The 17,881-nt window shown below is 42.3% G+C and overlaps 1 protein-coding gene across 1 annotated transcript in view; it reads left to right on the top strand.

The window, feature by feature from the left end:
* JHY (junctional cadherin complex regulator) overlaps window positions 1-17,881 on the top strand; it is a 54,525-nt gene that overhangs the window by 32,258 nt on the left and 4,386 nt on the right. Inside the window, exons 4-6 of the mRNA XM_008689949.1 lie at window positions 6,230-6,888; window positions 10,953-11,247; window positions 17,750-17,830. Coding sequence (XP_008688171.1) covers window positions 6,230-6,888; window positions 10,953-11,247; window positions 17,750-17,830 — 1,035 coding nt within the window. The remainder of the gene's footprint in view (window positions 1-6,229; window positions 6,889-10,952; window positions 11,248-17,749; window positions 17,831-17,881) is intronic.

Below are 17,881 nucleotides of genomic sequence, written 5' to 3'. Positions count from 1 at the left end.
CACTTGGGGTCAGGGGTCTGGCCCCAATAAACATGGTTCCAAAAAAAGGAAAAAAAAAGAACTTTAAAAAAAATAAAGTAGTAAAAGATCTTTTTTTAAAAAATGGTCCCTACCCTCAAGGAGCTCAAAACTTTAGCCGGAAGACAGTTACACAATCATTATAATGCAATCATAGGAACGTAGGTTCAATATGCAGTAGGAACTAAAGAAGCACCTAATTCTGCCTTAAAAAGACAAGAAAAGTCTCCTGAAAAGAGACAGTGTTTGAACTAACCCTAGAAGGATGGAACAAAACATGGCAAACAGACAAATGGGAGCAGAGGTCTGAGAGATTGAGAGACGTGGTGTGTCCTCAGCCCCACTTACAGCTCAGGAACTGGAGGAGCACGAGTGAGGGAGGGGAGCGGTGTGACACGAGCTGGACAGGTAACTAGAGGTAGGGGACCTGGAAGGCTTTCATGTCGGCCAAAAGATTTTAGATTTTATCCTGCAGATGGCAGGAAGCCACTGGCAAATTTTAAGCAGGCTCGTGACATGATCAGGCTTAACACGGTAGAAAATTCATTCTAGCCAGGGTCTAGAGAATAGACTGGAAGGAAAAAAGATTGCGGAGACAGCAAAACCAGTTAGGGGACGTTTGCTGTGGCTCCTGCAAGAGATCACGTGAGAACTCAGGGCAGCAGCACCTGCTTTGGGTCTGTCTCACACTCCGCACGCCATTAGCTCGCTTTTCAGTACAGTGGACAGATCTAAATCCAACTGGATGAAACTTCCTACGGGTCAGGGCAGCACCTGATGCCCTCTCAGCGCCTACCTAGAGGAGGTCAAGGAGTGAGATTAACAAATTCAGCAATTGCTTGAATACAAGGTAAATGGGGGAGAGAGAAAGAGACTAGTTTCCAAGGGTCTGATGAGTAGTACTAATACCACTGAGGAAGAAAAGGAGGGCTTTCATGCTGGGGTGGAATGGGGGAAGGGCATGAGAGCAGGGGTGGTGAGCCTGATGTCGAGTTTGGAGGAGAAAAGTAGCCCTAGCATAGAACTCAGGAGAGACATCCGAGTTAGCAATGTACATTCGATCGTAAGAATCCACTCCCTGGTGGACTGAAGCTGCAGAAATTACTGAGATGCCCCAGGAATTGTAGGTAGTGGGAGAAGAGAGGAGGGTCAAGAACAGGGCCTGGTACAGTATGGTTAATTTTAAGGATAAGCAGAGGAAGAGAGCAGAAGGTGAGAGACTGTGAAGGGCTTGCCAGAGAGGTGGAGGGCCACCCAAGGTAAAATAGTGTCATGGAACCCGAGACCTGAAAATCAAGAGAGAGACATCAGTGGACAGGGTCAAACTCTGCAGGGAAGAGTTATTTACTTTTTACTTAAAAAGTTGCCATCAAAAGGGAATGATGATACATGCAACTCATACATGCCAGTTTCAAAGGATTCAGGAAAAAACCAAGTAGCAACAATGCACACAGTAGTCACAGAAATGACATATATGTACATTTGAGTGTCCATCTATCTATATGTGGAGAGACACAGAGAAAGATGAAGTTGGCACAACGTTAATGAACCTCAGTAAGACTATTTGGGAGTTCTCCATACTATTCTTGCAATTTTCCTGTAAGTTTGACTTAATTTTGTAAGTTTGAAAAAGTGAAAAGTTAAAGAAAACGGTGCCCAGAGGATTTCACTAGGAAGAGGTTACCGGTGGCCCGAGCAGAGCAGCATGGGCAGGGTGGTGGGAATCCGTGCTCTCTTACAAGCTGTAGAGGGCACAACCGGAGAGGGAAAAGGATGGCCAGTGCAGCCTACACCTGCAAGATGCTTCACCGGAACAAGAGATGAGGTTCAACTGGAGACTGAGGTCAAGTGAGGGATTCTTGCATTTTTTTTTCATAGAAGAGATGGAAATACATTCACAAGCTGCAAGGTGGAGAAACCAGAGATAGGGCAAGGAAACAAGATATGCCAGAAACAAAGCCCCTGAGGCCATTTAAGCCTATGCATCTTCGCTTTCAAAATACTGACAATTGATGGTCATCAGCATCCCTTTCTGTGTAAGCGTCCTACTCATGCCTCAGTCATCCGTCTTCACTTTACCTTTCCACATAGGTCTTGTCCTGGATCCTTCTGTGCTCCCCTGTGAACCTTCACAGCTTTTCCCAAATTTCAGTTCCATTTTGTATCCAGAACTGGACCCAGTACTACTTAGCTGAGGGTCTGACCCTTGCCAGCTCGTGTGAGGGAGCACATTCCCAATAGCAGAAGATCCTTCCCAGGCACGGAGCATGCGGTCAATACAAAAAAAAAAAAACAGAAAGTTTTCCAATTAAGTGAAGCTTTGGCAAAATGAAATAGGAGGTTTCCTTTCTTGCCACCCTAAATTAACTCTTGACTTTGTAGGCCAGGCAAAGGAATGACAGTGTGAAAAGTAGGTAGGATTGTTGACTAATTGATATCAAAGTCCTTGTAACCACTTCCTAAGTAATCTTCCTACCTCTCCTATTATTATAAGAATAGAAGAGCTATTATTTTAGTTTTGCCTCCAATATCATCAAGAGAGCTATGCTTCTTTTATTCATCTGAACATAGAGCCCTCCCTTACTAATGCTGAATGTGAGAGCCAGTCAATACATGTGCTCTAAATGTTCTTAATAGTATCAGATGGAATTGATAACCCCTGCTCAAAGTATTTGTGTTTTATTATTAATAAACACACCAGACACGTCTTTACGTCAGAGCTGATCTCGGAGCCCAGGCACAACCCTCAAGGTTGATCAGGGCAACGAAGAGCAAGAATGGCTTTTGTTTTAAAGCAGATGCACCTTTGGCTGAGACAGAACATGCATCCTTCCCCTCTGCTTAGGGCTTGTAAACAGGAAAGCCATAAAAGAGAAGCAGCTAGACACTGCCTTTCATAGGGTTGGGGGCAAACCACCCTTGGATGGCACAGTATGAACGAACATGAATAACTAAGTGTGGATCTAAGAAATTATCATCCCCGTATTAGGCATCAGGATTCCCCAGTGCGAACGCTGTACCAGTGGCCACTGTTGTGTGTGTGCTGGGAAAACCTAGTGCCATTAAGCAGTTACCCTGAGTGCATGGAGTAGGACTGATTGTGAGTATCGCTAACAAAAGAACCCCATTGAGAACAGGACGGTATAGAGGATTTCAGTGCTGGTGGAGATTAAGTAGCCTGAGAACGGCTTTGTATGTTAACTTGAGGGAACTCAGGTCTTGCGACCTAAAAAGTGACACCTGATGTCTCAGTTGTCGGGTAATAAATCTTCAGTAAACCACAGATCTCAAGTAGTCTGCTCAGAAGGTGAGAGAAATCACATCGAGCCCGTAAATGTCTTCCTTTCTGGGGACTGAAATGCCATCTCTGGGCACTTACACTTATGTGAATAGAGGATTTAACACTTGAGACAATTGAAGTTTCATAAAATGATAAGTCCTTGGCCTTGTTGACAGAGCACCCTGTGAAGAGTACTATTGTAATCTGAATTGTCAGCCGCAAAGGTAGAACGTGATTAAAACCAAGTGGTAACCCAAGATTTCAGGTCCGGTACCCTAAGGAAAAAATTCCTGATGCTTTTGTTTGTCTTTGTTGGTGGGAATGAGGACAGAGAACTGGGACATGTACGGTTGGATAGCAGCAGAAAAAGCTCCTGTTCACTTATTTTTCTAGCAATTAAAAGGTTGACAAATATTTATTTTTATTTTTTAAGACTTTATTTAGGGGCACCTGGGTGGCTTAGTTGGTTAAGGGTCTGCCTTCGGCTCAGGTCGTGATCCCAGGGTCCTGGGATCGAGCCCTGTATGGGGCTCCCTGCTCTGCGGGGAGTCTGCTTCTCCTCCACTTGTGCTCTCTAGTGCGCGCGCTCTCTCTCCTCGCTCCGTCTCTCCAATAAATAAATAAAATCTTTTAAAAAAAGATTTTATTTAGTTAGAGAGAGAGCAAGCATGAGTGGTGGGAGGGGCAGGAGGAGAGGAAGAGAGAGAATGTCAAGCAGACTCCGTGCTGAGTGTAGAGCCTGACGTGCAGCTCGATCCCAGGACCCTGAGATCATGACCTGAGCTGAAACCAAGAGTCAGATGCTCAACTGATTAAGCCACCCAGGCGCCCCTGACAAATTTTTTTAATGAAATTACCAGGGGCGCCTTGGTGACTCAGTTGGTTAAGCATCTGCCTTCGGCTCAGGTCATGATCCCAGGGTACTGGGATTGAGTCCTACATCAGGATCCCTGCTCAGTGGAGAGTAGGCTTCTCCCTCTCTCTGCTCCTCCCCCTGCTTGTGCACTCTGTCTCTCTCAAATAAGTAAATAAAATCTTTTTAAAAAAACAAAAATGATATCAGGGGCGCCTGGGTGGCTCAGTCGTTAGGCGTCTGCCTTTGGCTCAGGGCGTGATCCCGGCGTTCTGGGATCGAGCCCCGCATCGGGCTCCTCCGCTGGGAGCCTGCTTCTTCCTCTCCCACTCCCCCTGCTTGTGTTCCCTCTCTCGCTGGCTGTCTCTCTGTCAAATAAATAAATAAAATCTTTAAAAAAAAATAAAAATAAAAATGATATCATCAGCTTCAATAAATATTTATAGATTGTAGCACAGGTGGGCTTTTTTTTCTTTTGGTTTTTTACCTTCATGAACAGTAGTGATGGCCATGAAAAGAGCCATTGTGTTTCATTAACACAACTGATAAGATTGTAAAGTAGCAGTTTTCTTCTGGGTCCACTATAAGGAAAGATGCTCCTGGGCTATCTATTTGCAGAGCCTTCTTGCCCGCATTTTCCCCATGCAGTTCCATATACTGCATGGAAGAAAGACCTTTCTTAATTGAAATATAGTAAAGGAAGTTTTTCTTTTTTGGAGTACCACAGGTAAAAATTCTAAGTGTAGACAAACTCATCAGAACCTGGCCAGTCCTCCAGAAAGCAGGGAAAACATGCTCTGAATTTCAGATAAGCCATTTATACTTAACAGTCCGATATGCGAAGTAATATTATTGTAGAAGACTGCTTTAAATTTAACAATCTCAACCTCACCATTATAGGGAGATTTCATTAGAAATAGAATACTATTTAATATTATACAGGAGAAGGATGGTCTTAGTCATTATGTCAGAAAAGTGAAATAAAAGTTGAACTCATTCCAGTAATTTGATCATTCTTCATGACAAGCTAAAACAATCTGAGCACAAATATGATTAATTCACTTTAAGGTTCCCCCCCCCCCCCCCCGAATGACCCAGGTAACTGGCATTTTTCAATTAACGTTGCCCAGGTAGAGATTTTTTTATATGTGTGTTCAGAAAGAAAAAAATATGTTGCATTTTTATACCACACTGATGCATATGGTCATATCACTGTTTTTACTAAGCATTTAATCATTCTTTCCAAAGGCCACTTAACTCTGGTAGTTTTTCACAAAGTAATGAGTGCTTTATTCCTTGGAAAATATTTCTAAATGGCTTAGCACAATATAGTTACATAGTGTATCTATTATACCAGGAGTACATCTTGTTGTTACAAGACTTTGAAAAGCATAAAGACCGTTCTGAAATTGAAATATTTCCCCCAGATGTTTGATTGCCTAAGTACAGGCTATATTAAGGAACTGAAGCAAAACAACCCTTGTGGTTTCACAGATGTCCTATCACAGTGCAGACTCTTTTATAATCCTCTGAATAAAAACTAATTTGTTTCATCTGGTGAAGAGGTCATTTCTAGCTTCTGACCTATATGAGTAAGAAGATCTGATCATCTAAATTGTAGCTCATATTTGACTTGTACTTTGTTGGTAAAATGGATCATTGAGGTCCTCTCTGGTTGACATTTTTAAAAATATTCACCTTAGTTAAAATAAACTTGCATATTTTGATGTAGATTTGTACTTTTTTTGCCTGTAGCCCTGTGGAGGTAAAACTCCTTCCCCTACCTCCCCCCCCCCCATTTGGTAACACTTCATTTTACATTTGAAGTCAAAGACTTGTCCTTAATATAAAGCCCATTCTAAGCTCCCTACTTCTAGAAAATTCGTAATCTGAAGTTGCCAGGAGGAATTACTCAGCTAATCACTCGCATATCCTGAAATTAGGAAAGGACCTGCTGTACTCTTTATATCCTTTCAATTCTGTGGTCAACTTCCCAGAAGCCTCAACTCCTAGTTTGAAAAATACTAAAGTAAAATGGGAAGCGTCTGACTTTACATTAACCAAAGATATCTTTTTAGAATTATCAGGAACACTTGTCTCAATATGAAAGTGCAAAGTCAAACAGCGTACTGAGAGGTCCATCTTCTGAAACAACCAATGGCCAGCAACCTTCCAGAAAACCAGCCAAGCACAAGATTCGAAACCAGCCTAAATGTCAGCATGGCCTGAAGTCCTTGGTGACAGAAGAGATGGCTGCCAGTCACAGAGAGCAGAACAACACTCCCAGACAGCAACAACACCAAAATAAGCCTACGGATACTTCTCTGAAGCACGAAACAATCAGAATTATGAACGTGCCTGACAATGATTTACAACACTCAAGTGCACTTAGGAGCCAGGAGCCCAAAGTAACCTCCAATAAATTTGCTCCACCCCAGCAGGCTTTTGACAAGGTATTGTACAAAAACTCGACTGGATACCCCTCGGTGGATGTTAAGAAAGAAAGAGGACACAAAGGCCAGGAAGAGAAAAGACCGTCACATCAGCAGCTACACATCAACACCCTTTCCAATATGGACTTGAACTACCATAATGAGCTTGCTAAGAGACAAGTACCCCTGAGCCAGAAAGGCTCCCGGTCCATTCGTAACAAAAATGTTAATGGATCGAGGGAAAATAAGAAGCAACCCAAGCAGACTTACACAGAGACAAAATATAAGAACTTAGAAATATTATGGTAAGAATTCCCTTTTCTCAAGCGTTTTTCTGGAGGAGAAGTGAGAGACCATTGAAGACAGGAGAATGGGGGATGGGCAGGTCATGGGGGTGGTCAGGGGAGAGGAAAACATCACCTAACAAGGTCCTTGGCTCTGATTTTTTTTTTTTAATGATTTGTTTATCTAAGAGAGCACGGCAAGTATGGGAGGTGGGAGGGGTACAAGGACAGGGAGAGAGAGAATCTCAAGCAGACTCCCTGCTGAGTGCAGACCCCCCCCAACACTGGGCTTGTTCTCACGACCCTGGGATCATGACCTGAGCCAACACCAAGAGTTGGACGCTTAACAGGCTGAGCCACCCAGGCGTCCCAGGTGGCTCTGATTTCTGCCTCAAACGGTCCACTTTCAATGTATTTTTCTTCTTCCCTGTCTCCTCTAGTTTTTCCACTGTAGTTAAGCCAGAGGTTGGAGGGTGGGGAGGAGGACAGAGGGACCAGTCATTAAAAAAAGATCAGTATATTTTGAGGGTTACAAGTAATGTTTGGAAGAAACTATCTCTGACATTGTATTGACCTATCCTAAGGAAATCATCGAAAATACAGAAAAATATGTACGCACGAAAGTACGATCATTTACCAAAATGACAACAATAATCCAACAATAAGGAAAGGTTTAGGTAAATTATGGTATTTAATATCATGTAATCCTTAAAAGTTATGGTTATAAGGAAACACTTCTATAAAAAAGAAAATAGTAAGGTACAAATTCATATCTAAGGAGTAGAAGCTCTATTACGTAAAGCTATGCACAAAGAAAGAAAAATGCACCAAAATGTCAATAGCGGTTATTTCTGGCAAGAGAGGTTGGGGTTATTTCTAACGTCATCTTCACACTTTCTGAATTGTTCAAAGTCCCTGCAATGTAGATGTATTCCTTCTATAATCAGAAAAAGAAAATTATCTTAAAAATCACTTCAGGGGACATTTCCTGATGTCATTCAATCAAAGGCATTTATCACATACCTGATATGCACTAAACCCACTGCTGAAATGCTACGGAAGATACAATAGTAGCATGACCCACTCGTACCTTCCAGGAGCTGACTCTCAAAGCAGGGAGACAATCTGCATATCTGAAGTGATGCGAAGATATTTCAGTGCTGTACTTGGAGGTATGGAGTGTACATTCAATAAAATTCAGATTTAGCTTCCTGAAAGAGGTAGTGATAGATAGCAGCCATCCTGGTCTTTCTTTCCTGACTTTAGAGGGAGTGCTTCTAACATTCATATCATTAAAAATATGTAACTTTTGATAGACAGGGAGGGGAGACAGGAAATTTCTCCTGTTCCTATTCCTTTTGCAAAGAGCTTTTATCACAAATGGATTTCCAACTTTAAGCTACTTACATTGATTGTGGTCATATTTGGATTTATTTCTACCATCTTAATTTGCCCTTTCAATCACCCTATTGTTTCTATACTTTTACATCTCTCTCTCTCTATATATATATAGATATCTAGATCTTCTATTGAACTAATAGAGTTTTGTTACTTTTTCCCCTCTACAGATTTGGAAATATATATTCTCTATTTTGAGTATAGCTGACACACAATGTTCCATTAGTTTTGGGTGTACGACTCAGTGATCTGACAAGTTTATACATTATGTTACATTCACAAGTGTAGCTATCACCTGTCCCGTTACATTGCTATTACAATACCACTGACTGTTCCCGAAGCTGTGACTCTTATTCCTGTAGCTTATTCATTTCATAACTGGAAGCCTGCACCTCCCTCTCTCCTTCACCCATTTTTCCTAACCCCTTCCCTCCTCCCCTCTGACCACCGATAGTTCTCTGTATTTATGGGACAGATTCTGCTTTTTATTTATTTTTTAGATTTCATTGATGAGTCGAATTCCATGGTATTTGTTTCAGTCAGGCTCAATTCACCTAGCATAATGCCCTCTAGGTCCATCCAACTACTTTTTCAAAAAACTAACCTAGGCTGGTGTTAGTATTTCTATTCTCCTCCAGAACAAATTCAGAATCGCTGGATTGCTTTAATCCAGTCGCCCTCTGGGGCATATGTATTTTTGCTCAGCTCCTTGTCCAGCACCTAGAGCTCCAAAAATTATCGCTTATTGTATACAATGTTTTAAATTTAACTGTTTATTAATGTCCTTGCCTCACAGTTTTTCTTCCACTCTTTCTTCCCGAAGTAGAGATCCTTTGGAAATTTTTTCAACAAGAGTAGGTCACTGGTAAATTTACCTTAAATTCCTTTATGCTCTATCTTGAATTGATAGAAAAATGTTTTCTATCTCCTGGTTTCTATGAAAAGCTTTTTGTCAATATAATTAAATTTTCCTTTGTTTTCATCTTTTTCCTTTGTTCTTGGCATTCTGAAGTTTCACTGTGTGAGGTCTAGGTATGAAATGTTTAATCTGGCTTGTGATTCCTAAATCTGAAGATTCATCTCTTTCATAAATTCCACAAAATTATCATCCATTTCTCTTTATTAGGAAATAGTCATAAGAAATATTACATATTTTATAAAATATTATTTACCCTCTTTTCCCTCCAGGAACACTAAATAGGTGTATATTAAATTCTGTTATTCTAGACTCTAGGTCTCTTTAATTTGCTTTCTTATTTACTATCTTTATCTATTAGTGCTTCTGAGAAATTTCCTCCTATAAGTTTCCCAATGCAATAACTCTCTTCAGCTGTAGCTAGTATGGCTTTAATGTACCCACTGAGTTGTGAAATTCAGTAGTATTTTTCATGTCTAGAATTTTTATTTGGTTCTGATTAAAACCTTCCTGTTCTTTTTTCAAAATAGGTTTCTCATGGTTCTGATTTCTTCTTTCAGTTCTTTAATCATTTTGCTTTAAGAATGCTATTTAATAGTCTATCAGAAGTTCTTAGAAATCTAGCACTGCTGTGTGTGTGTGTGTGTGTGTGTGTGTGTGTGTGTGTGTGTGTCTGCTGACTCTCTTACTTGGTAGATTATTTCCTCATATGTTCTAGGATTTTGGCTTGTGAATGTATGTTTAGCCATCTCATCTGTAGACACCTAGGCAGGCTTGAGGAGTGTATCCCTCCAGAGAACTTTTACATTTACTTCTGCCAGAGATGCAGAGGTATCCCTCCTCGGGGATCATTTTTATGTTTTTTTTTTTTTTTTGGTGTTGGAATCCACGACTAGGTAGGTAAGGTAAATATGAACCCCACACACTGTCCCATGGAAATTCATAAGGAATTTTCTTCCAGTTGAGAACTAGACTAAGATAGGCTTGCTTTGTTGAGTCTCAATGCTGGCGACTGAGGTGTTGACTAATCCAACCTTTTATCGAGGACGTAGCTCTCCCAGAACTTCATGCAAGCATCTCAGTTGATTCCCCACCCGACAAGGGGCCAAGATTCCACCTATCCTGTGCCAGAGTGAAGTGTTAGAGCTCGAGCCCATAGATCCAAAACTCCCACAAAGAAAGCCATAGCTTCAGCTTATCCAAAATCTGCTTTACTTTTAATCCCTTTTTTGATTTTGGTCTCAAAGTTTCCCTGCCTCTCGTACAAATTCGCCTATGTATTCAAACGCATGTTTGTTTAAACTTAATCCAACATTTCCAGGTATTTTATAGTGGCAAAGACTTTTCAAAGGACTGTTTTTTCTATTCTGAATGCACTAAATGGAAGTTCTGAATAAGAGCCAGACTACCCTAAAGAAAAACTAGGAGGATTTTAAGAAATTAATGTATTTATGAAAAGATTAAGCTAAGGGTGTCTGGGTGTGCAGTCAGTTAAGCACCTGACTTTTGGTTTCTCCTTGGGTCATGATCTCAGGGTCGTGAGATCGAGCCCTGCTCAGTGCAGAATCTGCTTTGGATTCTCTCTGCCTCTCCTGCTCATGTTCTCTTGCTCTCTCTCAACTAAATACATCTTTTTTAAAGAACATTAAGCTAAAGGTCAATAATTTGATTTGGAGAATGATGAATACATCAAATCCATTTTATGCTAAAAGTCCTATATATGCAGTTTTTAGTAACAGATTTGTGGGGTGTTTCTCCGTTCTCCGTTCAGGAAATTCCATCCTTCCTCAGACAGACAACCTGTTAGACCTTCTCCAGACTCGCAGCTCACTCAGATAATGGAGCAGCACCAGCAAGCACTAATGCAGCTGACCGAGGTGCAGCCCAGAGAAGAGGCCTCGTCCAGCGTCACATTTCCACCTATATTGTCAAGGGTCGAAAGTGAATCCCAACTCAGTTCAGAGAGTGGCCAAAGAAACCAAATGAGGTTTAGTCGTAGCAATTCCGAAGGCTATCTGCTTCAACTGGAAAAAGGAAGAAAGCATAAGAAAAGGAGCAGCAGCAAGGTAACAAAAGCATTTTACCAAATAACTTTTAATTCTGATGGTACAGATGGCCCTTGGTTTTCATTCCCTTACTTCTAGCCATGGAATAGGGATGGTAGTTACGGAGCCACTGCCACACAAGTCCCTAGGCACTTCCCGATTCGATCCCCTGCTACTGCCTGAAATGTCCCTCCTTTGTGTTTCATCTCAGGGAAGGGTCTCCTTTTGGCCCCAGGTTAAACATCGCACCCGGTCTTGACCTCTAGTCAAGGCTGAGCCTCTCAGCGCACTCTCCTATTGGAGGAGACATAGTAGGGCTGAGTGAGGATACAAAAATCTTTCCAGGAAGAAATGAAGGCACATGGAAGGAGTCTTTCTAGGTCCTCTGCATTTCTCCACTGTCACAAGCATTAAAAACCCCTCAGGAAAGGTCACTTGCTTCTAATGCCAAATGGTAAGGAAAAAACTGGATGCATTCTGCGTTACAGGGCAACAGGGAAAGACCTGGTTGGAAGCAGTGGGCCTGTGGTCATCTAGGTTCCCCAGGAATAGTCTCTGAAATGGAGATTCACGTGCAGTAGGCTGGCTGAGACGTCTCCCGAACCACCCCTGTAAGGCAGTGAGGGGGGCAGGGTTGGCTGAGGGAGAGCATACGGTGATACAGGTACAACAGGAGCCTCTAGGAAGCCCTCGAGGGCTCTGAAGTTGGGAGGGCTCTTTGAAGGTAAAGGGTGTAAGCTTTTGCTCCACCAAATGGACCAGCCATTGGCTACTGACTACCCCCCAGGGACGGTTGGAACTTCGGGCACCGCAGCTCCATCTGCTGAGGGCAGTTCTTAGGGAGGGACCCAACTGGGACAGCACTCCCAGCAAGTGGAGGAAAGAGTGCCTCAATCCCGGGGGACATCCATAAGGCAGTTTTAGGGAGTCAGCCTTCATTCAATTCCACATAGGTGTTGAATTCCCATTAGGAACCGTGGTAGGTGCCGGGAAGTAAAGAGAATGAGCCATGACCCTTCCTCATGTAGACACACAGGAAAATGGCCTCAGTATAATGTTGCCATGGGGGGAGGGGGCGCGGAGAGGTATGTGTGGATTGCACAGAGGAGCACAAAGGAGTTCAGATTGACATCCAATCTGGGGGGGTTAAGCAGGGCTTCAGGGGATAATTCTGAGCTGAGATTTAGATGATCAAGAGTTAATAAGAAAAGACGGAAAGAGCATTTCAGGCAAAAAGGACCAGGCTGTAGCTCAGTCCCTAGCAAAGAGCAGACCATCAAATAAATGTTAGTTTCCTTTTCCTTCTTCTCTTAGGAATTTGAATTCACGTCTTACAGAGAAGAGATGGCAGAAAGTACTGTGATGACAGTGTGTATCAGTGGAAGTCTAACAGCATGGGAGGGTCAGAAGGGGAATTAAAACAGAACTTCTAGTCACTGCTGCCCAAACTCTCTTTCCAATTCAGAAAATCCCTCCCTTCCTGCTTTCTGTCAGGAATGTTACAATCCACCGCATCCATTTGCTCGGTCTGACACCTTCAACCTGCATCTCACAAACGCACAGAAGCGCTCTTTGTCCTTTAAGCTACTCCAGAAGCTAAAATGATTTAGAACCGAGCTATTTGTATAGGACAGCAGGTAGCCGGGGCACCAGACAGGGGCAATCATTATCCAGGTCATGCCCATTTGCTAGTCACAGCAAATCTTGTGGTTTCCAAGGGAATAGACTTGAATCACATTAAAAATTTGAGGATTTGTAAAGCTAACAGGCCCAAGCACTGTTCCCCTGCTTCTGGCACTTCTGATGTGACCGATTTAATGAACACTAAGCATCGTCCGTGCTGGTCAATGCAGACGTCAGGCCGTAAGAGACTGACGCAGAGGAAGGGATGACAAACCGCATAAAAGTATCTATTGCGACCGGACGCAAAACAACTGTTTAAGGAGTTCTGGAACAGCTGAGCTGCAGTCATTAACTCATGCATTTGTTGTCACAGGCAGTCTGGGTATTGCTGCTTGACGGCTTCTAAGAAGAGGTTCATTTGGATTAAATTTAGCAACCACAGAGCAAATTTCCTTCACTCGCTGTTCCCCAGTCTTGGAGGCAGTTTTTTTGCCCTGCTTTTGAGTAACTTTCTCACACTCAGACATCTGAGAAATGTTCTGGAGAAAAGCCTTGCCGTGTCCCCCACCGAGGGGTACAGCGTTTCAGAGCAGAAACAAGTCCTCACGGGACAGTCGAGGTCATTCTTCAATTCAGGCACACTTTGCCCCACGTTTACAATAAAAGTCACTCCTCCAGCTTGAGAAGTGGGATTAATTACTGGAAGAAACATGCCATCAGGAAAGTTTGGTCATCCTCTGCTAAGGGGCCATCAGCAGTGAACACCAGTTCAGAGGGGTGGGTCTGGTGTTCGAAATCATCGGCCCGGGGCCAGGGGTGGCGGAGGTCCATTTATGCAGGTCTCATGCAAAGACTAGCAGTGAACCCCATCAGGGTTTTGTTGAGAACAGGACTACGTTTTCCTCCTGTGTTTAGAGACCTAACAGGACTATCATTGTTGATTTAATTTGTGGGGGGAGAGGGAGCCTGCTATTGTGACCTTTTAGTCTTGTAACAGCCAAGGAGAACTAAATCAAAGTAAATTCTGAGGATTATTTTACTATAAAAGCCTTTTGAAGAGGCAGAAAGTAGATTAGTGGTTGCCTAGGGCTGGCGGTAGAAAGGGGCAGAGGAGGGGCTGCTAATGGGTACAGGGGTTTCTTTTCAGGGTGATGAAAACTTTCTAAAATCAGATTGCGGTGATGTTTGCACAACTTGATGAATATACTAAAAACCAGTGACTTGTACAACTTCAAATGGGTGAATTTTGTGGTGTGTGAATTCTATTTCAGTAAAGCTGTTAAGAAAGACTTTTGATGGAAAGAGATCAAACGAAATTACAGCACTGAGAGCCAATCAAGATTAGTTGAGGCAAACTTAAGTAAATCCAGGATTTTTCATTGTCAGTCACCCAGAACAAACTCCGTTAGGAACCATGCTCTCTCTCCCTGGAGGAAAGGTTTCTTTGCTAGAAGCAGCTCGCACTGGAAAGGAGTTAGTAGCATGTAGTTACTGGTCCCCCTCCTTGGGCCACACTGTTTATTTTGTGTCAGTATTTAACGCTAGTCCCTTCGCTCTTTTCCTAGGATAGCCAAGATGTTTATTCTGGTTATTCGAGGGGATAGAAAAAACTGGGACAAAGGGCGGCTGGGGGGCGGGGCAGGGAGCAATTATTTGTGCTTCACACTGTATCTTTTGTGTCAGGGCAATGATTAAAGTTAAGCTGCTTCATGCTAAGTATGTGATTTCTGGCCACTGATCATTTCTCCTCAGTTTTGGACAAATTGGATTATGACCTGGATATGAGCGAGGTTCTCTCCTTTTTCATTACTGGTTTACTTTGCCAAATAGAAAGTAACGTAGTGATGGCGAAACAACGGTACAGATGGCATGCCCAAGAAAAAGAACAAATTTGCAGTTGCCAAGTAGAAGATATCCGAGTTCATTCACCTGCTGATAATTAGCGGAGATCTTAAAATGTGATCATGTCCAGTGTAATCAAGGTTTGGACAAAAAGGACATTCTTACACATTGCTAATGGAAGCGTTCATTAAGGACCTTACATGTGTTTGCCTCAGTAATTCCACTTCTGTTAAGTTTAGATCTCAAAGCAATCATCAGAGTAGCCCACAAACAAGGCTTATCCCTAGGACATCTTAAAATGTTCAACATTTAGAATGTTAGGTATAAAAGTCACATTTTGGAAAATATCTAATGACAGGGAAATACAGCCTAATGCTAAAATACTTAGTGAAAATAATTTGTAGCGCTTCGCAATTTTATGAAAGGATGAACAGAAAGATGTCAAGGGCAAGGAGCAGCTGGAATGGTTTTGCCAGGTGATTGTTTTCTGTAAAGAGATTAAGGATTTTGAAAAACCTTAAATGAACAATATTTTACTCGATACTTTAATGTTTTTCATGATTTTAGCCCAACAACCTCTTTTTTAAAAAAAGATCCTCTCTCATCTTTTATGATTAGATATACTAAAAGACTTTCGACTATAAATTTTGAACATTCTAATCAGGAAAATTCTATGTGCAGGACTCAATCCTTGCAGCGTAGAAATGTTGCCCAAAAGATACAGGATTCTGGCTCTCTGAAGTACCGAAATGTTAGAAATATTGCTTTCGGCTACAAGTCACGCAATTACTATTTACAGCAACTTCAAAATTATGAGCTCGTTCTTCTCAGCTACAGTTAATCCACAAGTCGACAGTAACTAGCACTAATGGTCCACAGCTCAAAACATCAGAAACAATATTTGTATGGTTCTCTCATTCCTCTCCTGACACAAGATTGCTGCTGCAGCTCCAGCTATCATATCCACATTCAAGACAAGGAAAAGGAAAGGGAGGGGCCGCACCAGCCTGAATGAAAGCTAAGATGCAAACTCTACCCCAGCCAACTTGCATTTATGCCTCATGGGCCAGAGCTCAGTGCTGCAGATGTGGGGAAAGGAGTACCTGTCTCCAAGCGTCTGTGGTGGGGAAGGACAAGGGAGAAACTAACTGGTATGAACGATGGGTAGTCAGCCAATAGGCCTGTGGGAGTAGAACACATTCTTGTAACCATTGATACAATGTATAGTGGACACTTAGGATTTGAGAGTTATAGGTAGTAACTAGATCCAATATGATGAGAAATTTTTTTTAAGTCTCTGGCCTATCTGCCAAATTCTGTCTCAAGAGCTCATTAGAGGGATGCCTGGGTGGTTCAGTTGGTTAAGTGTCTGCCTTTGGCCCAGGTCACAATCCCAGAGTCCTGGGATCAAGTCCTGCATCGGGCTCCTTGCTCAGGAGGGAGCCTGCTTCTCCCTCTCCCTCTGCCTGCAGCTCCCCCTGGTCGTGTGCTCACTCGCGCTCTCTCTCCCTCCCTCTCTCTCTCTCTGATAAATAAATCTTTTTAAAAAAAGAGCTCATTAAATACAGTTTATCTTAAGACTTAGGATAATAATTTATAGGCGCTTTCAAAATTCAGAAAAATCCTGAGGTTTGTCATTAGCATATAGACAGGTAATACCATGTGCATTAGTACAGAGCTGCCTGTCGCCTCTCCAGGATGGCTATTCTTTCTCTGTTCTAAGTGCTGACTCAGGCCTGTCTGAATAGAATCACTGTCACACTAGCCCTTTGGTGTTGTCCTTCCTATTCTTCCCAAGGAAGGAAACCAAATGAACTCACAACTCAGAAAAAGGATTTGGTAGCCCCACAAAGACATCTTCCCCAAGTAACAAGTCAGTTTTAACACTGAAAGCAGCAGTTTGGGGAATATCTTAATCTATCCTATAATCAGGAAAGCATCGGTGTTGTTCCTGCCTGTTATTGTGCTCAGGTGTCATAATCTAAAAATTAAATTGCCTCGTTATGTTACTCTATCCTTTTACATGTTCAATACTAGTAAGAGTCATCATATAAAATTACTTATGCCCTTCAAAATACCCAATATCATATTGACTAAAAGGAGTTTCTCAAATCTTGCTTAGACTCTTTTTTTAAAAATTTATTTATTCACGTGCGAGAGAGAGCGAGCCCGCACGCACACAAGCAGGGGAGAGGGAGAGAGAGAAGTAGACTCCACCCTGAGCATGGAGCCTGATGCGGGACTTGATCTCACAACCCTGAGATCATGACCTGAACTGAAATCGAGACTCAGAGACTTACCCAGGTGCCCCAGATCTTGCCTAGACTCTGAACCCTTAAAAATTTACAGTCCTTTCCTAATCAGAGAAGGAGAGAAACCATAAGAGACTCTTAACTATAGGAAACAAATTGAGCGTTGCTGGAGGGGAGGCGGGTGGGGGGTGGGGTAACTGGGTGATGGGATTAAGGAGGGCACTTGGAGGTAAGGAGCACGGGGTGTTATATACAACCAATGAATCACTGAACTCTACCTCCAAAACTAATAATACACTCTGTGTTCATTAATTGAATTTAAATTTTAAAAAAATTTACGGTCTTTTGAATGTTACGACCTCATTAGACTGGGCACTCTCCTTTTGAAGCAATGCTTACCGGATTTAGATGGCCTCCTCCCAGGAAATCATTTGGTTTCGTGAACTGTACAAGACCAGATGTAATAGTAAGGGCAGCAGCAAAGTGGTAATGTAGATGTTGTTTAGAATGTTAATAACAAAACAGCTCTTTGTTCACTTGGAAATTTTTATTTATAATTTTTAGAATTCCAATTTTTTTGTTGTTGCAGAAGTTGGAAAAGTCAAAACATGTTAGTTGACCAGCTACAAATTACCCAAGAAGCTATTATCAATAACTACCACGAGAGTGGAAGAATTGTCAGGAAATGCACCCACTCTCCCAACAGTCCACACGGGCTTCCATTCTTTCCTTATGTGGCTATGACAGCATGGTGGGGGGGGGGGGCACACAATTCCTTAAAAGAAACAGTCTCTTTGTATTTGTAGAGCTCCAAGCTGAAAGGTTATCAGAAAAGAGATGTGAAGCTTGGAGGCCTTGGACCTGACCTTGAGTCCATCAGAGACAAAGTGAGTGTGATGTGCATACAACATGTTGTAGGCTTGGAGTTGCCTACCTGT

The sequence above is a fragment of the Ursus maritimus genome, unplaced genomic scaffold, assembly GCF_017311325.1.
Source record: "Ursus maritimus isolate PB19 unplaced genomic scaffold, ASM1731132v1 scaffold_16, whole genome shotgun sequence".
Taxonomy (NCBI): Eukaryota; Metazoa; Chordata; class Mammalia; order Carnivora; family Ursidae; genus Ursus; species Ursus maritimus.
Note: the sequence above shows the minus strand (reverse complement) of the source record. Positions and strands in the feature narration are given on the sequence as shown.